Source organism: Entelurus aequoreus, linkage group LG16 (assembly GCF_033978785.1).
Source record: "Entelurus aequoreus isolate RoL-2023_Sb linkage group LG16, RoL_Eaeq_v1.1, whole genome shotgun sequence".
In the NCBI taxonomy this organism is placed as follows: Eukaryota; Metazoa; Chordata; class Actinopteri; order Syngnathiformes; family Syngnathidae; genus Entelurus; species Entelurus aequoreus.
Window position 1 is genome coordinate 19,476,050 of NC_084746.1, and position 20,488 is coordinate 19,496,537.

Below are 20,488 nucleotides of genomic sequence, written 5' to 3' on the forward strand. Positions count from 1 at the left end.
CAATACACCGCTACTAATAGCTGATACTGTGGTACTAATTAATTAGTAGTTATTTTTCAACCACATGTGCTGCGGTAACGTTGCTCAGCTGAGGCGCGGCACATTTGTGTGTGAAAACGCACACACTGAGTGCATACAATCATAATAATCGAGGAATAATGACGAAATGACAGCAAGTCTACTGGTTAATAAAACAAGTGCGTGAAAGGCAATATGAAGGTATTTGGGCTTCAGAACTGTCAATAAAGGTGACACTTTAAACACGGAAGTGCCGCGCTGCAAGCGCTGCTTTAAAACATGCCTTGCCAAACGTGTCAATATAGCATTACTACCGTTGCTTCAAATTTAGGTAAACATTTAAATAACAAATATCCAGAACTGCACAAGGAATTTAAAGCCTGGCAGGTAATATAGTTAAAAGCTTCCCCCGTGCACATATACAGTAGATACAAGACACGCATACAGCTGCTTGGCTTGTTAAAAATTATTATTATTATTTTTATTATTATTATTATTATTATTTGTATTAAAATGAAGCCATAGTTTAAAGTGTGACAGGTAATTTAGATAACAGCTTTCCCCGTGCATATATACAGTAGATACAAGACACGCATACAGCTGGTTGGCTTGTTGAAAATTATTATTATTATTATTAGTAGTAGTAGTAGTAGTAGTAGTAGTAGTAGTAGTAGTAAAATGAAGCCAGAGTTTAAAGCCTGGCAGGTAATATAGTTAACAACTTATCTCGTGTACATATACAGTAGATACAAGACACGCATACAGCTGGTTGGCTTGTTGAAAATTATCAGAGCAGTCCAAAATGTAATGTAAAATAATGCAAGTGAATTGACCCAATTTCGTAATAAATTACCACTTTATCATTTGTGTTTTATCTTTAACAATGTGTGTTTTACCTGCTACTTGTCTTATCTGTGTATTTTTAGCCTTGTTTTCAGTGTTTACTAATTATTGTATACAGTATGTCTTAAAGCACAGGTCAAAATTGGCAACCATAAATCATGAAGCATTTAATAAAATGTCAATAAAGATTTTTATTCTATTCTAATCTAATTGTAGGTTATGGCAGGCTTGATCTAATATGTAAAATAATTGTAAACTGCTGTTTGAGTGCAATAAGATAAGCACATGTGTTTAATGCGTATTTTAATTTTAATTATAATATTTTTCTTTGGGTGCAATAGGAAACATATGTCTAATCATAAGTTTTATCATAAATGTTCTGTTAAATCGAAGCCAATAATGTAATTTTTTGTGTTCTCCTTTATTTTGAAAATTATCAAAAAGTATTGAAATACATAACGATATACATTTTGGTACCAAAAAATTGGTGTCTCTAGGTGGGACGTATGTGCGAATGTAACTATGTAGTTGCTTACGTGCCCCAACGTAAACTATGCCGAGACGTAGCAAGTGATGTCCAAATTCTTAGGGAAGATTATAAAGCTCACCCCTTTTTACTTCATTTAGAGGGTGTAGTGCAGGGGTCGGCAACCTTTATCACTCAAAGAGCCATTTTGACGAGTTTCACAAATTAAAGAAAACAATGGGAGCCACATAATTCTTTTGAAATTTAAAATGAAATAACACTGCATATTAAGCTTTTAATGCTTTGTGCTATGTATAAGCCAGGGGTCTCAGGCACGCGCCCCGGCCCGCACCTTTATATGACAATTTAATGTTAGTGTGGCCAGCGAGTTTTACATGAATGGCGCTTCACAGCGCCATACTTGCCAACCCTCCCAATTTTACCGGGAGACACCCGAAATTTAGGGCGTGATGGCATTACTTTTAGCGCCCTCTACAACATGCTCAAACAGCCTACCTGCTCCACCACATGTTGGATGCAACTTCTGCTTGCACACGAAAGTGACTGCAAGGCATACTTGGTCAACAGCCACACAGCTTACACTAACGGTGACCGTATAAAACAACTTGAACACTGTTACGTTACAAATATGCGCCACACTGTGAACCCACACCAAAAAAGAATGACAAACACATTTCTGGAGAACATCCGAACCGTAACACAACATAAACACAACAGAACGAATACCCAGAATCCCATGCAGCCCTAACTCTTCCTCTACATTATACACCCCCACTACCACCAAACCCTGCCCACCTCAACCGACGCACGGAGGGGGGTGGGGAGGGGGGTTTGATGTGTGGGGGGTTTGGTTGTAGCGGGGGTGTATAATGTAGACCGGAAGAGTTAGTGCTGCATGGGATTCTGGGTATTTTTTCTGTTGTGTTTATGTTGTGTTTATGTTGTGTTACGGTGCGGATGTTCTCCAGAAATGTGTTTGTCATTCTTTTTTGGTGTGGGTTCACAGTGAGGCGCATATTTGTAACGTAACAGTGTTCAAGTTGTTTTATACGGTCACCGTCAGTGTAAGCTGTGCTGCTCTTGACCAAGTATGGCTTGCTGTCTCTTACGTGTGCAAGTAAAAGCTACACATGTGGCGGAGTTGACACGATGTTTATACAGATTATAGAGGATAATAAATGCAGTGCCATCACGGCACGCCCTAAATCTAGTTGTTAGGGTGAAAATTGGAGAATATTTGGCCCGGGAGATTTCTAAGAGAGGCACTGAGATCCGCAAGTCTCCTGGGAAAGATCGGCAAGTATGCAGCTGAGCCGCATGCGGCTCCGGAGCCGCGGGTTGCCGACCCCTGGTGTAGTGGTAGTGGGTGAGGGCTAGTGGTAGTGAGTGAGGGTGTGTATTGGGATTGGGCCTAAGTCTCACGCTGATGTTGTACACTGTGATATTTTTCCATAATTCAACTGATTCCGCAGCTAACTGGCTGTGTAGATATAGTTGGGTCCACGGGACTTGGACCACATGTTTTGCCTTTTTAAACCACCGACACTTCAATTGTTATGTGTAGATTTTCTGCTGTGATTCTTTTAGGCAGTCAGACCCACAGTGTGATAGGTTCACTGACTTGTGTGGTGTGCAAGCTGGGTGGACTCAGTTACTGCTCAGTGATGGTGTGTACGGTTGTTTGTGTAAATGGGCTGTGTTATTGACTGGTGACCAGTCCATGGTCCAAATCAAATGGGATAGGCCACTCGCCATCCCTAATAAGACATTGAAATTCAAGGTGCACAAACTGTATGCCATCCGGTGATTCCAAGCGACTGTGCCGCAGCACGTTACCGTGTCATGAGAGATCATCAGGTGTGATCAATTTCACTACACGTTTTTTTCAGACCCTAAAGCACACTGTCAATGAATGGTTCTATTTGGCTCCATTTTCATACACAAGGCGGACTGAATTATAAGGCTCATTATTATGATTTGTTTACATTTAAACACTTCCTTGTGGTCTACATAACATGTAATGGTGATTCTTTGGTCAACATTTTGCATCGATGATGTTTTACAGTCCATCTTCAAGCCGCTTTCTGACCGTCTCTTCAGGATGCGTCGTTTGGTGGGCAGGTCTTATTTCCGTGGCTCCACTTCAACAGCGTCTTCACCTCGCTGACTTTTGTTGAACATGTTTACGCTTCTATATGGAGTCTACTGACGGATCGCAACTGAATTGTTTGGTTTGTCTTGGAAAACGTTTCCCCTCTCATTCTAGTAGGCTTCTCAGGGCATTCAATCGATCGCAACTGAACTGTTTGGTTTGTTTTGGAAAACGTTTCCCCTGTCATTCTAGTAGGCTTCATCAGTTCGTGCTCATAGACTGATGAAGCCAACTCGGATGAGAGGGGAAACGTAGACAAACCAAACAGTCTAGATCGATTAAATGCCCTGAGATGACAATGACCTGGATGAATGAGAACATTCCCTGACAGAAATATTGACTTATTTTTATTAGAAATGGCAACAGTGGAGGATGAATGCCCCACAACAAGAGGATGAAGAAAAAGAAGGAGTTTATTGACTAGGCGGCAGACTACAATGGTTGACGCGAACACATTTTCAGGACTCATGCAGATCCTAAATACACAACAGCAGGTATCAATAGGTAAGACAATTTGGTTATGCATAATATTGCGAAAAAAAACACCGGATGATAGGTCTCCTAATAGGTAACAATTTGGGGTCCTTCCATGATAATACCTGCATGTTGAAGCACAGTACGTCTGACTACGGTAGCCGTAATGCTCCAATAATCCATCAAGCGGTGCGGCTTCATAGCTTACCAAAGTCTTATTAAAACATCTTGACAGATTTTTGAGCGCCGTGTGTAATGTTCTATATTCTCAATAAAACATCAACGTTTTGGTCGTGCTTGCTTACGGATACTTGCTGTCATCATATATTGAACAGGCAACAACCTGCAGTCCACACATGTCTCTTATGTGTGACTGCCATCTAGGTCACATGTGTCATTATACCAAGTGCCACAACCAGTATAAGCACAGAGTTAATACATACATAAGGCGCACTGTTGATTTTTGAGAAAATTAAAGGATTTTAAGTGCGCCTTATACATTGACTGCATTAAAGACTGCATCACAGACTACATTAATATCTGTGAGGACTCCATCATTCCTACAAAAACTGTCCACTGTTATGCAAACAACAAGCCCTGCATCACCAGCCAACTAAAGGTGCTGCTGAATAAAAATAAGCTAGCCTTCAGATCTGGTGATCGGGACAAGTTTAGCTGCGGGAGGGGAAAGATGCCTACAGGAGGAGGCTGGAGGCCAAACTCCAGCAGAATAATACTCAGGATTTGTGGAAGGGCATGAAAGCGATCGCTGGCTTCAACACCAAAGCCAAGCACAGGAAGGGGGTGCAGATAGCGGCAACAAGCTCAATTTGTTTTTCAATATTTTCAGCACTGCACCCCCTGCTGGCCCTCCCCCCACTACTCCTGTCCTCACACCTCCCCAGTCGAACAATCCACAAACTCCTATACTTCTGCCTGCCACCGCTGCTTCACATCCCCCACTTCCACCTCCTCTGAGGCCCCGTTTACACTAAGCCAGATAAGGTTATCTAGGGTAAATCACACCTAACTTTATCCGTGTCCATACACAACAATGCCACCGTTTAAGACGCCCGCCCGCCTCCGTCCGCCGGCGCAACGCGACCTAGTACGCGTGCGCGGAAAATGCGCACGTCATAGTCGCCTCCAGTGTTGCTTTGTGTGCAAGTTCTTAAATTTAACTTATCTGAACAATATCCAGTGTTGTGGTTTTGTCAAAGTTTTTAGGTGACGAACCCCAAGATGCAGAGACGGCAGGCATTGAACGGGAAAACATGATTTAATTAAACACTATAGCAAAAACAAACAAAAGGGAACAAAAAAAAGGCGCGCACAAGGCGGAGAACAAACTAGGCTATGAACTAAAATAGCACAAAGGCTAACTGGACAAGAAACAAAAACACTTACTGTGACACGAATAAACAAAACTCACGTGGCAAGAAACGAACAGGATGAACTATGATAGGAACAGAGTGGACAGAAGTAGACAGAGCTACAACAACAAGTATAAATGACAATAATCCAGCAGTGACTGGAGGGCAGGACTGGTTTAAATAGCAGCTGGCTGATTGGCACCAGGTGTGGCCACGTGCCAATCAGCCACAGCTGAGGGGACAAAGCACTCAGGGAGATAATCAGGAAATAACCAAAATAAGAGTGCTGACAGGAACTAAAAACAGGAAACCAAGACAAACGCAGAGGAAAACTAAAACTTGACCAAACTGTCAGGGACAACCCTGACAGTAGCCCCCCTTCCCATAACGGATACCAGACGTATCAGAAAATCCCCCCCACCCCCAAAAAAAACAGTCCAAAGTCAAGGGAGGGTGGAGGGAGGACAAGGAGGTGGGCCGCCAGGCCAAGTGTCCCCGCAACCAGCGGGGAAGAGTCAGGTGGCGACGGCGTGTTGAACGCCGCCGCAATTGGCGAGGCGGCTCGACCGCCGGCGTGGGAGGACCCACCGGAGACGATGGTGGCGGCGCCCTCTGCTGGCCCACCGGGAAGGATGGCGGCGGCGCCCTCTGCTGGCCCACCGGGAAGGTTGGCGGCGGCGCCCTCTGCTGCTGGCCCACCGGGAAGGATGGCGGTGGCGCCCTCTGCTGCTGGCCCACCGGAGAGGATGGCGGTGGCGCCCTCCGCTGCTGGCCCACCGGAGTGCATGGCGGTGGCGCCCTCTGCTGCTGGCCCACCGGAGTGCATGGCGGTGGCGCCCTCTGCTGCTGGCCCACCGGAGTGCATGGTGGTGGCGCCCTCTGCTGCTGGCCCACCGGAGTGCGTGGTGGAGCCCTCTGCTGCTGGCCCACCGGAGAGGGTGGTGGCGCCCTCTGCTGGCCCACCGGAGAGGGTGGTGGCGTCTGCTGGTCCACCGGACAGGATGGCGCCGTCTGTTGCAGACCCCTCGGAGATGATGGCGTCATCTCTTGCAGACTCACTGGGGTAAATAGCTGTGCCTCCCCAGCTCCTCACACTTTTGCCTTCACCTTCATTGTCCATTCGTTTTTGGTGACTTTATATACTCTGGACCTAGACGTTGAGTGGCAGACATTAACTGATACCGTCTGTTTTGCCAGTCCAAATGCATTCGCTGTTTTCCGTAGTTTTCCCTCGATGGCCAGGTAATACAAAGCACACGCTACCTTTTTTATCACATCCACGGGAGCTCACATTCTCATTGACTCTCCTTCGACAAATGGACGAAGTTTTTCGCTAAATAGAATCACAGCTGACCTCAACATTCGAAAGTTCTCTTGCCGTCTGAGAAGTGTTGTATCCGAAAGTGCTGCAATCGCTTTCTCTTAAGGTACTCATGCGTGATTTCTACAAGCGTCTGTACAGCCGGAAGGAGAAACACGGGCATGTCTGGATCACTCGCCTCCATTATCCCAGTGGTTACCTCCGAGTTACGGAACCCAATTATTATTAAGCTGGCTGTGGCATGTTCTTTCTCACGTCACTTCCTGTGTGGGGCGCGGTCTTTCTGGCGTCACTTCCTCTCCGAAATTAGTTTGTAAACGATCGATGAGTCCATACAAACCTAAGTGCCGGAGATTCAAGAAATACACGGCACACTTAGCTGTGTAAAAATTTGGCCGAGGAGGGGGACCTTAAACGATAGTTTAGTGTGGCTGAAACGGGGCTTAGCCTAAATAATTATTCGTTTAAGGGGTTAAACGACTTAGTATAGACATGGCCTTGAGAATGCCAGCCCTGTGTATCTGACACCTAGCCATGTGAGACATCAGATGGAGAGAGTCAACCCAGCTAAGTCAGCAGGCCCTGACTGTGTCAACCGCTGGGTTCTGAATACTTATGCTGCTCAAGCTGACTGAGATCCTGCACTTCATCTTCAACCTGAGTCTGAAGTTAAAAAGTATACCAGTGCTATTGAAAACATCCTGTATAGTGCCAGTGCCCAAGAAGCCCATCCCATCTGGCTTGAATTACTTTAGACCGGTTGCCCTGACGTGTCATGTCATGAAGGTCCTCGATATACTTGTGCTGGCTCAGCTGAGATCCCTGGTGGCTCCTTCCCCGGACCCTCTACAGTTAACGCATCTTCCCCATGTTGGGGTGGATGATGCTGTTATCTACCTGCTGCATCATGCTCACTCTCACCTGGATGGTGGGAGTGGTACTGTGAGGATCATGTTCTTTAATTTATTCAGTGCCTTTAACACCATCCAGCCAATTCTGATGAGTGACAAGTTGCTCAGGATGGGTGTCAGTTCATCCACTGTCTCCTGGATCACTGATTTCTTGTCTGACAGGACCCAGTTTGTGCGACTGTCGGATACTGTGGTCAGTGGTGTAGGTGCTCCACTGTCCTGTCGCCATTCGTGTTCACTCTGTACACCTGAGACTTCCAGTATAACTCCAGGTCCGGCCACCTGCAGAAATACTCTGATGACTCTGCTGTGGTTGGGTGTATCGGGGAGGGACAAGAATTGGACTACATGACACTGATCGCTGACTTTGTGGAGTGGTCTCAGGCTAACCATCTGCTCCTGAATGTCGACAAGACCAAGGAGCTGGTCATTGACTTCAAGAAGAAAAGGACCCTAGTGGATCCCATCAACATCCGTGACCGGGAGGTGGCAGTATTGGAGCAGAATTAGTACCTGTGAGTCCACTTGAACAGCAGACTGGACTGGAAGGACAACAGCAAATCTGTATACAAGAAGGGCATGAGCAGACTCTTTTTCCTGAGGAAGCTCAGGTCCTGTAATGTATGCAGCAAGCTTTTGGATATATTTTATCCGTCTGTTGTGGCCAGTGTCCTGTACTTTGCAGTGGTTTGCTGGGGGAGCAGCACCAACAAAATGGACTTAAATCGGATAGACAAACTGATCCGGACAGCCGGCCATATATTGTATATATTATATATACAAACCCCGTTTCCATATGAGTTGGGAAATTGTGTTAGATGTAAATATAAACGGAATACAATGATTTGCAAATCCTTTTCAACCCATATTCAGTTGAATGCACTACAAAGACAACATATTTGATGTTCAAACTCATAAACTTAATTTTTCTTTTGCAAATAATAATTAACTTAGAATTTCATGGCTGCAACACGTGCCAAAGTAGTTGGGAAAGGGCATGTTCACCTGTGTTACAAGGCCTTTCCTTTTAACAACACTCAGTAAACGTTTGGGAACTGAGGAGACACATTTTTTAAGCTTTATAGGTGGAATTCTTTCCCATTCTTGCTTGATGTACAGCTTAAGTTGTTCAACAGTCCGGGGGTCTCCGTTGTGGTATTTTAGGCTTCATAATGCGCCACACATTTTCAATGGGAGACAGATCTGGACTACAGGCAGGCCAGTCTAGTACCCGCACTCTTTTACTATGAAGCCACTTTGATGTAACACGTGGCTTGGCATTGTCTTGCTGAAATAAGCAGGGGCGTCCATGGTAACGTTGCGTGGATGGCAACATATGTTGCTCCAAAACCTGTATGTACCTTTCAGCATTAATGGCGCCTTCACAGATGAGTAAGTTACCCATGTCTTGGGCAGTAATACACCCCCATACCATCACAGATGCTGGCTTTTCAACTTTGCGCCTATAACAATCCGGATGGTTCTTTTCCTCTTTGGTCCGGAGGACACGACGTCCACAGTTTTTCCAAAAACAATTTAAAATGTGGACTCGTCAGACCACAGAACACTTTTCCACTTTGTATCAGTCCATCTTAGATGAGCTCAGGCCCAGCGAAGCCGACGGCGTTTCTGGGTGTTGTTGATAAACGGTTTTCGCCTTGCATAGGAGAGTTTTAACTTGCACTTACAGATGTAGCGACCAACTGTAGTTACTGACAGTGGGTTTCTGAAGTGTTTCTGAGCCCATGTGGTGATATCCTTTACACACTGATGTCGCTTGTTGATGCAGTACAGCCTGAGGGATCGAAGGTCACGGGCTTAGCTGCTTACGTGCAGTGATTTCTCCAGATTCTCTGAACCCTTTGATGATATTACGGACCGTGGATGGTGAAATCCCTAAATTCCTAGCAATAGCTGGTTGAGAAGGGTTTTTCTTAAACTGTTGAACAATTTGCTCACAAATTTGTTGACAAAGTGGTGACCCTCGCCCCATCCTTGTTTGTGAATGACTGAGCATTTCATGGAACCTACTTTTTTACCCAATAATGGCACCCACCTGTTCCCAATTAGCCTGTTCACCTGTGGGATGTTCCAAATAAGTGTTTGATGAGCGTTCTTCAACTTAATCAGTATTTATTGCCACCTTTCCCAACTTCTTTTTCACGTGTTGCTGGCATCAAATTCTAAAGTTAATGATTATTTGCAAAATAAAAATGTTTATCCGTTTGAACATCAAATATGTTGTCTTTGTAGCATATTCAACTGAATATGGGTTGAAAATAATTTGCAAATCATTGTATTCCGTTTATATTTACATCCAACTCAATTTCCCAACACATATGGAAACAGGGTTTGTACATATATATATATATATATATATATATATATATATATATATATATATATATATATATATATATATATATATATATATATATATATCCATCCATCCATCCATTTTCTACCGCTTATTCCCTTCGGGGTCGCGGGGGGCGCTGGAGCCTATCTCAGCTACAATCGGGCGGAAGGTGGGGTACACCCTGGACAAGTCGCCACCTCATCACAGGGCCAACACAGATAGACAGACAACATTCACACTGACATTCACACACTAGGGCCAATTTAGTGTTGCCAATCAACCTATCCCCAGGTGCATGTCTTTGGAGGTGGGAGGTAGCCGGAGTACCCGGAGGGAACCCACGCAGTCACGGGGAGGACATGCAAACTCCACACAGAAAGATCCCGAGCCCGGGATTGAACTCACGACTACTCAGGACCTTCGTATTGTGAGGCAGATGCACTATATATATATATATATAATATGTAAATATTACATATCTGTTATATTTTATATTGTTATTATGGTACATTTTTAGTCTACTTTTTACCTTTTGTTTTCACCCTCTTTTTGTGCCTTTGTGTGCATTATCTTTTCCATCCTTTGTAACTGAGGTACTGTGTGGAACAATTTCCCTTGTGGATCATTGAAGTGTGTCTAAGTCTAAGTCTAATCCAAAAAATACAGTAATTGGTGCGAAAATTCTTACAAAGAACATATTTGTGTTGTTAATGTAGTAGCAAAATGTCGGCTGGGGATGTGTGGCTGTGTAAAGGAAAAAAATAAAATAATGACAAATATTTCCCTTTGCTCAGTAAAGAATGGAATATTGCCATGCACCAAATAAAAAGGTTGTATTTCCCGAATGATACAGTGAATGTTTTAATTTTCCCAAACCGCTTAGAGTACATCCTAAAGTCTACACTTAATACTGATTGTTTGATTTCACATACATTGCGGTGGTGTATGAAGGCAAAATTATAAAATGGTTTTCCTCCACTTTACCTTTTTTTGCCTGTTGTGGCTCCACCTCTGTGATTCCAAATTTGAACATAAGGGTGCCAAATTTGCAAAATAACAGTGTATAAGGGCTGCTTAAAGTGCGATTTTAAAGTACTTTGATGTGGCTCAGTTCATCATTCATAGGAGCAGATATAATGCTGCAACAGTCCCAAAAGTACACAGTATGCTGCTTTGCCTCTGAAACCAAAATGACTTTTTCGCTCAAGTTCAGGACTTTGGTTTAGCTTAAAAAAGAAAACGCTTCCGACACTCGTGTCTGTCTACGCTGGAATGTTCACAAAAATGAGGGGCTGTCTCTGAAAAAATATTTTCATTGCTGACTCTGATTAATTTTGCCCATAGTCGACAATCAGTCGAATCTACAGCTTTTAGACTTAGACTTCCTTTTTATTGTCATTCAAATTTGAACTTTACAGCACAGAAAATGTTTAAAAGATAAATAAACAGATGATGATATGTATTACTATATACTGACTGGTCACTAGGTGTCAGTAACGTCGCATACGTGCTATTGCACATATACAGTGAATCGATCGCCTAAAGCAGGGGTAGGGAACCTATGGCTCTTGAGCCAGATGTGGCTCTTTTGATGACTGCATCTGGCTCTCTCATAAATCTTAGCTGACATTGCTTAAACACGATAAGTAATGAATAATTCCGCTGGTAATCACAGTGTCATAATCTAAAACATTCTCATGCATTTTAATCCATCCATCCGTTTTTTTACCGCACCTGTTGAAAAAGTCGCATTAATGGTGAGAAGTATTTTATTTATTATTGGTTAGCTTCAGAATAACAATGTTATTAAAAATAATAAGAGACTCTAAAAATGTTGGTCTTACTTAAAAATGCACACATTTAGTTGTATTCAGTGTTAAAAAATATTATATGGCTAATATGGCTCTCACGGAAATATTTGTTTTAAATATTTGGCTTTCATGGCTCTCTCAGCCAAAAAGGTTCCCGACCCCTGGCCTAAAGTTAACTAAAGATAATTATATAAGGAATACAGCCAGTCTTTATTTAAAGTGAACAAAACAAATATCTGATTTGTGACTCTATCTACCTAAAAAAAAGGCTAAACAACAGTTTGTCGGGTTTTCGGCTCTGCCTCAAACTAAACTAAATAGATGAAGTAAAAGTTGCAATAAAGTTTCCTTGCCTGAACCAGGAGAAGGATTATTACCTTTACAAAAGAAGCGCTGCATCTCTGGGGCGAGGTGATGTTCTGTGTCCATTTCCCAGCGAGCCAAAAGTGGGATTTGGTCAGCAAGAGGCGCGTGATGGTATATTATTGTGTGCAGAATGCAGAAAATTCGATTTTATAAAGTAAGAAATGTGGGAGGTCAAAACACGCCAGCTGATTATCGAGACCGGAAGCAGCGACCGGAAGCAGTGACTGGAGGCAGCGACTGCTCTCTTGTGACAGTCGAAATTATAAGCAGACATAAATTATATCTTATGCTTTAGAAATATTTGTCTGCACACAAATGTATTTTTGCTAATATTTAAATAAGACATAATTAACACATTTGATGCTACACGAAGGGACCCCAGCAGGTACTTAACTCGCCTCCCTCCAGGAAAGGGGGAATAATATCAGATGATTCGACTGCAAGGTTGATAATCGAATCATACTCTTCTAAATAGAATCGTTGAATCTTCAATATAAGAACAAACAGCATCGAGACCTTCAGTGACAAATGTGATTTTATTTGCTAAAATATATTCTGAGACATAATGTGGTTACATTCATTGTAACGAAAGTATTCATGTGTCTTAAACTACATTACAATGTTTATAATAATGGTTCATGCATAGTGTGGAGAGAACCTTCTGGTGTCTGATCATGTCCTTTCTCGGTTCCTAATCATGTCCTCTCTAGATTCCCAGCTGGTTTGGAAACGCTCAGGTTGTGTTTATTGACTACGGCATTTGTTTATTCCTTCCCTTTACAAGTGAGTAACATTGTGTAAATGACAGTTTGTGTGGTTCATGTCAAATCTTGCTGCTTCAAATGTGCCGCGTTGAAGAATGTTATTTTTCAACAATTACTACTCTTTCAACATTTTTGTTTAGTGAGTCTGAACCCCGCATGGAAGAAAGTGGTGCGACGTACCCCACCATCCAGTTTGATCACCGCCCAGATGCTCTTCTCACTTTTGTCTCAGGTCTCCAACGCCGTGCTCTTCCAATTTGGGGCGTTTTTTTTAGTACAACAACAGAGTTGGTATCATACGCTTGACCCGGGGTGAGTAATCCTAAGTATGATTCTGAAATAGTTGATTTCTGCTTGTCACAGGGTTTACACTTCGACACCACGTGCAAATAAATGACTGATGTAATTATTAAATTAGATTACTGTACATTTAATACTTCTTATCACATATTCATACAGTATTACCGACTTTGGGCCTGATCTACTAACATACCAAATAACATGCACTAAACAGTGTGTACAATGTAGTAAATTGTGTGTAATATTAGTGGGCATGTTAAGGGTGAACCTCTCAGACTGTGTGTACAACTGATAACACATTTAAAAGTTGTCCAGACCTCCCTTATTAGGCAGGGCAAGGGCACATTTATTTATAGTGCACAATTCGTACACAAGGCAAGTCAAAGTGCTTTGCAGAAATTTAAAAAGCAAAATTAAAAACAAAATAATCATAATTCAAATTAAAAACATAAAATAAAAACATCATCAAAACTATTTTAATTTAAATTAAAATCAAGTAGTGTAGATAAAATACTTTAATTTGTCATACGCACAATTAAAAATAAAGTGTTTTCGGCCTGGATTTGAACATTGCCAACATTGAGGCTTGTCTGACATCTTCAGGAAGACTATTCCACCCCCTGAGGTTTTCAGCGCTCGAGATGGTTCATGTGGTTCTAACATGTCAGCAGGAGACAACTCCCTGAGCTTCTCAGAGCTGAGATGGTTTATATGGTTCTAACATGTCAGAGAAGTACTTTTGGCACAAGAATGTGAAACAACTTGTACACAAGCAAAACTGTTTTAAAGTGTATTCTCTGAGCAACAGGAAGTCAGTGCAGTGACCTCAGCATTGGACTAATGCGGTCCCATTTCCTGGTTCTAGTCAGGACTCGAGCAGCAGCATATAGATGTACTGCAGCTGCTTTATAGCTAATTTAAAGAGCCCAGTGAGAAGGCCATGACAGTAGTCTAACATTCTGCAGACAAAGGCAGGGATTAGTCTTTCTAAGTGTGATTTAGACAATATTTATCTGATTTTGGCAATGTTTTCAGGTGGTAAAAAGCTGCTGATGGTATTGACTTAATCTGGCTGTTAAAGTTCAAGTCTGAGTCCATTACTACTCCTAGATTTCTAACCTGATTATAAGGTTTCAGTGAGAGGGTCTCAAGGTGACTAATCATAGTTTATCTTTGATTCTGTGGAACAAAGACAATGATCTCAGTTTTGTCCGAGTTTAGCTGAAGAAAATGGTTTAGCATCCACACATTGATCTGATCCATGCCGCGACAAAGTGAATCAACAGGCTGATTTTCACCTGCCGTCAGAGACACGTAGATCTGAGTGTCATCTGCATAGTTATGAGAGGACACATTGAAGCTGCGTATGAACTGGCTTAGTGGCAGCAAGTACAAGTTGAACAATAGGGGTCCCAGAATCGAACCGTGAGGAATCCCACAGGTCATAACCATTTGGTCAGAGACACAGTTATCAATTCCAACAAAGTGTGTTCTGTGATGGAGATAGGACTTTAACCAGTTTGGAGCAAAACCTGATATTCCCACCCAGTTTTATAACCTCTGCATTAAGATCGTATGGTCAACTGTATCAAAGGCAGCACTCAGGTCCAGCAGAACCACCAAGACTGAGACTTTTCCTGCGTCTGTCATCATTTGTCACCTTGATCAGAGCAGTTTCAGTGCAGTGGTGGGAACTAAAGCCTGATTGGAAATTATCAAACACATTGTTCAACAAAAGAAAGTCACTAAGCTGTTGGTACACAACTTTTTCTAGGACTTTTCCCAAGACCGCAGCTTTGATATGGGCCGATCGTTCTTCAGTACTGTGACATCTCTGACTACTCTTCTTTAAAAGGAAACTGCCCTTATTTTGCAATGTTGCCTATCACTCAAAATCTTCGTGTAAGACAAGAACACATGTTTTTTGTTTTTTTAATGCATTCTAGATATTAAATGCGATCAAAAGTCAGCTTACAATGGAGTTTATGGAAGTCACTCTATTCTGCCTATAAAACCCTTAAGCAATCAAATACCTCCATTATCGTTTTGTATACATGATGTATATGTAATGTAGTAACATATAAAAAAAAACATTTTTTTTTACCTATTTTGAACATTTTAAGCATACACTGTCATCAATTTTAAAAATGCATCAGGTTTGATTTTCTTTCCTTCATCACTGATTATTGCTCACTGCAAACTTCATGAGAGCCAACAATATAATAAAACATCACTTACTGTACAAGGTCTGCTGTCATTAGACTGCTGACTCATAAATCCTAGATAAATTACTGTTTAGATCATGGGTGTCAAACTCTGGCCCGTGGGCCAAATTTGGCCCGCCGTGTAATTTCACTTGGCCCTTGAGGCGATATCAAATTAAGACTATAGCTGGCCCGCCGAATAAATACAGCGGCGGTGCCACGGTGCACCGCATTCACTGCTAATCCTCATACTTGCCAACCCTCCCGGGAGACTCCCATATTTCAGTGCACCTCCCGAAATTCGTCACGTCACCTCTTCGTCCAGTCCAACGAGTGCTGGCCCAGTCATATAATATGTGCGGCTTTGGCACGCACCCACATGTGAATGCAACGCATACTTGATCTTCATTGATACAGGTTACACTGAGGGTGCCCGTATAAAAAACTTTAACACTGTTAGAAATATTCGCCACAATGTGAATCCACACCAAACAAGAATGACAAACACATTTTGGGAGAACATCCGAACCGTAACACAACATAAACACAACAGAACAAATACCCAGAACCCTTTGCAGCATTAAATCTTCCGGGACGTGTGTGTGTGTGTTTTGGTGGTAGCGGGAGGGGAGGGTGTATTTTGTAGCGTCTCAGGAGAGTTAGTGCTGCAAAGGGTTCTGGGTATTTGTTCTGTTGTGTTTATGTTGTGTTACTGTGCGGATGTTCTCCCAAAATGTGTTTGTCATTCTTGTTTGGTGTGGATTCACAGTGTGGCGTATATTTCTAACAATGTTAAAGTTGCTTATACGGCTACTCTCAGTGTAAACTGTATCGCTGTTGATCAAGTATGCGTTGCATTCACGTGTGTGCGTACAGAAGCCACTCATATCTTGTGACTGGCCCGGCACGTTGTTAGAATGGATGAAAAGCGGACGTGACGACAGCTCGTAGAGGACGTTAAAAGCAGCACCTGTAAGGCACTCCCCCAAGACTGTGGAATACGAGATATAATGACTGATGAACACCTTCGTTCGATAATGAAGGTTGCCTCAGCTCAAAGCCTGAGCCCCGATATTAATGAACTAGCATCCAAGAAAAGATGGCAGGTATCTGGCTTGGGCACATCAGATTAGATCAGTGTGTTGCAAACTGAGCAGTTTAAAGTCCTGAATGGTTGGTTTATTCATTGTTATTTTATTTTCAAATATATTAGCCTGTGGAAAAAGTTAATGTTGATATTTACCTCAGAAGGCTGCAAATAGAAAGAGGCATTCAATTTTTATTTAAATTCTATTTGATATGCCATTGATATTTTTTAATTATTATTATTATTATTTGAAACTCGATTTTGCATGTCACTATAAAGTTATATAAGCCTTGCTTGTTCAATATTCAATGCAAAACTTGTTTGGGTCCCTATCAAAAAGGTTAATTTGTTCAACCTTGGCCCGCGGCTTTGTTCAGTTTTAAATTTTGGCCCACTCTGCATTTGAGTTTGACATCCCTGGTTTAGATGAAGAATGACTCGTAATCCTCCCGAAGAAAAGGGGGGTATTTTCATGTCTTTCTTTGCCATTCCCGGGTTTAAATTGCCTGTCAAAGTGTACCAACTTGTCATATTATGTCCTCATTCTTCTACTATCAAGGTGAGAGGCATGATTTATGATCAAAACCTGGGGTCTTAAACTTAACTTGGGGCCGCTGGAGGCAGAGTCTTGGTGAGGCTGGGCATGAGGTATTTCACAAGAGAAGCTTTGTTTAAAAAATTCCAATCTTCTCAAATTTTGTTTACTTTTTTAACACAACATGAAATGAAACATAAATAACACATTAAGAACTAACAAAACCATAGGTAAATAAATGTTTGGGACTGAGGAATATATTTGAATTCAACTTTGTGTCACTGTCATTTTTACCCGGTGCACGGAGAACGTCTCGATGGACAGAGAACGTAATTTCCGCAATGTGCGTTAATTGTGCTTCTTTTTCCTGTAAAAGCAGCATGACTGTTGGCAGATAATAGCCAGGAGCAGTCTTCTTTGTTTTTGCGCTCGATGTTCATTTATTTCATGATGATATGAACACCATGGCATTTGTAGGTCATAGAAAGTACTGGGATAGCGAGCGGATAAAGGCGACTGCCGCCATGCTGTTGTTGTTGTAAACATAGGCATGAAAACAAAACAAAAACAAGTAACATAATGTATGAATATTCAGTCATGTTCAAAAGTTTAATTACACTTGTAAAAAACATAATGTCATGGCTGTCTTGAACATCCAATAATTTCTACAACTCTTGTTTTTTTGTGATAGCGTCATTGGAGCACATACTTGTTGGTTACTGTAAGGAAGGGATAGTAGTTCTTTTAGAGTTGGGACACGATGGACAGATTCCAGCCAGAGAATCCTTTAATCATCTTTATTGCTGAAAGGTAGATTTAAATGTGTATGGTTTTGTGTGTGGTCTAAACAAATAGAGAAAAGAGGAAATATTACAATCCAATTATATACTCATTAATATGCAGCAATATACATGGATATGCATACATAATATAACATAATATAGTATAATATAAAGGTGTGCATAACAACAACATATATACTGCATTTAACTATGTATGAACTTCCAACAAGTTTCTAAGCTTCAGAGCCATACATGGCGATTATGTGGTCTCTGTCGCCATCTAAAGGCCAAACTACGCCATCGCAGCTGCAATGACGTTAAATAAACTACACGTAAATGTAAACGCCGTCAACGAGACTAATTATCTCTCAATTGACCCAAAAACAACTGAACTTAGCATACGATGCACCAAACATTTGCAGAAGTAGCAAGGCACGTCATTCAGTTAAAATGCTGTAACAGTATGTGACAAAACTTACATTTAGTTGTCAACGCACACAAGGCTGGCTGCCACCACTGATTGAAACCTCTATTTGACAAAGATGTGCTTTAAAGGGGAAATTACGTCACAGATTGGCCTATCAACTTAAAGGCATAGGAACATTACAAAACTGGTTAAAGGCACACAATAGGCTTTCGTACACAGCCGCCCCCAACTGTCCGCATGGCAGTTGAAACTAGAAGAAAGTCTATGAGGTAGTGTCCTCGTCATCAAGAGGTGGAAGCATGATCAGTCGGGCGACTGGGCGAAGGTAGGTGCGATTCGTCACTTGTACTCTGGCAGTCCGGACCCGTCCATCTGCTCCTGGATGTGTCTGAGTGATCCGTCCTACAGGCCACAATCCTCGGGGGAGTTGAGGATCCACTATCAAGACAACTTGACCGGCCATAAGGGTCTTGCCATCGTTCCTCCACTTGTTACGTTCTTGAAGCCCTGGCAGGTAATGCTGGATGAAAGACGACCAGAAGTGATCTGCTAGGACTTGGCTGTGCCTCCAACGTCTTTTTCCGAGACCACAGGGATCGTAGATTGCTTGAGGTAGAGATGAATCATGACGGCCCATAAGAAGGAGATTGGGCATGACTGGATCTGGGTCTGAGGCGTCCGAAGACAGGTAACCGAGAGGTTTAGCATTCATTATGCCTTCAACCTCTATCAATGTTGTCAGTAATACTGGTTCAGGGACTGTTTGGTCTTTGAGAACAACTCTGAGTGCTGTCTTAATGGATTTTACTTCTCTCTCCTATGTGCCCCCAAAATGTGGTGCGCTTGGAGGATTGAATCGGAATGAAATCTGGTGCTCTGCAAGTTGCTCTCTCAACTGTGGTTCCATTGAAGCAACTGCGTCATGTAATTCACGTTCTCCACCAACAAAGTTGGTACCATTGTCCATGAGGAGTTCAGAGGGTTTTTTGAGTAATGCTGTGGCTCCTTAGTATTCTGGTGAAAGTGATGCAAGTCGACTGTCTGAAGGCAGAGACCGTTCAGCCTTGAGCGCTCTCAACTCTTCTGGAAAACAATCTCCTTGTGCCTTTTGCAATATAAGCTTTTCGGCTTGCAGAAAATCCACGGCGGAAGGTGGGGATGAAGCACCAGCATCAGCCGCCACAATAAGGGAGCTAGCTGTCTCTTGTAGAAGCTGTTTCCATGTGGAGAATTTACTGAAATCAGTAAGCTGAGTAGATGAAGCACTGGAAATAGTTCCAACAAAGGCGGATTTCCTCAGCTCTGTAGCATCCGGTTCAGGTTCAGTATATGGGGATTCAGTGGTAACGTGCAGACAGGAAGGCTGATGGGAAGATGCATAAATCCCAGACGGACCTTGTAGGGACCAGCCTAGGTTGGTACAGACTGCTATGGGCCCGCCAGATGGGCCTGCTCGCACCGGCTCTGCAGGAGCAAGAAGCTGAGACATATCAGAACCTATGAGGAGTAGCGGTTGCGCTCAATGGATAGGCAGCAAAGGAAGGTCTTTGAGGTGCTCGTAGCGTTTTTGGAGGGCCGCTACTGGATATGTGTGCTGAGATAGGCTCAGATTCTCAGCTGTGAAGGCATTTTTAATCCAATACTTCTTGCTTGGCTTGAAGATGGGGGAGACATGAAGGCTGACTGACGAACCATTGAGCACTTCCACTTCTTGTTGAACAGTTCTCAGGTGAAGGATTTCAGGATGCTTAGCAAGTTGTAGCTGCTCTACTGCATAGGGGAGGATGAGTGTTCTCTCAGAACCATCATCGAGCACAGCAAATGTCTCTAGAGTGCGGTCTCCATTTTGTAGGAGCACTTTAACAACTTTCAGCAAAACTCTTTGAGTGCTTTGAGGCTGTTCCAGGTAGACTGTGGGTTTTTGGTTACTCATCATCAGGACTTGTTGAGATGAGTCTTGGATCGTGTCATGCAGTACTGTGAGGTGCGTCTCTTTGCATAATTTACAAGGGCGTTTAAGCGTACATGCTGCAGCTTTGTGGCCACGACCGCACTTCCAACATCTGTTACCTTCTTGGATCCACTTATTGATCTCACTGGTATTCAGTTTCTTGAAGTCCAGGCATGAGTTGAGGTAATGTTCCTTACTGTTGCAAAATGGACAATAAGGACTAGGTTTAAAGGGTTGTGACTTTGTCAGATTGGTGCTCTGGCTGCTACCGGTTTCACCAGAACATAAGAGAATTGACGCTGTCCTTTGTTTGGGCCATGGAC

General features: G+C 42.6%; 1 protein-coding gene across 5 annotated transcripts in view; it reads left to right on the top strand.

Moving 5' to 3' along the window:
- Nucleotides 1-20,488, top strand: part of LOC133630684 (polyamine-transporting ATPase 13A3-like) — a 117,143-nt gene that overhangs the window by 75,920 nt on the left and 20,735 nt on the right. For 4 of the 5 annotated variants that reach the window (XR_009821314.1, XR_009821313.1, XM_062022323.1 and 1 more), the window contains 2 exons: nucleotides 12,826-12,898; nucleotides 13,020-13,191. Coding sequence is in view for 3 of the 5 variants with exons in the window: in XM_062022323.1 (XP_061878307.1) it covers nucleotides 12,826-12,898; nucleotides 13,020-13,191 (245 nt within the window). In the remaining 2 variants the exon portion in view is untranslated. Of the gene's footprint in view, nucleotides 1-3,413; nucleotides 3,958-12,825; nucleotides 12,899-13,019; nucleotides 13,192-20,488 lie in introns of those variants that run through there. The other variant, XM_062022325.1, reaches the window with a different exon arrangement.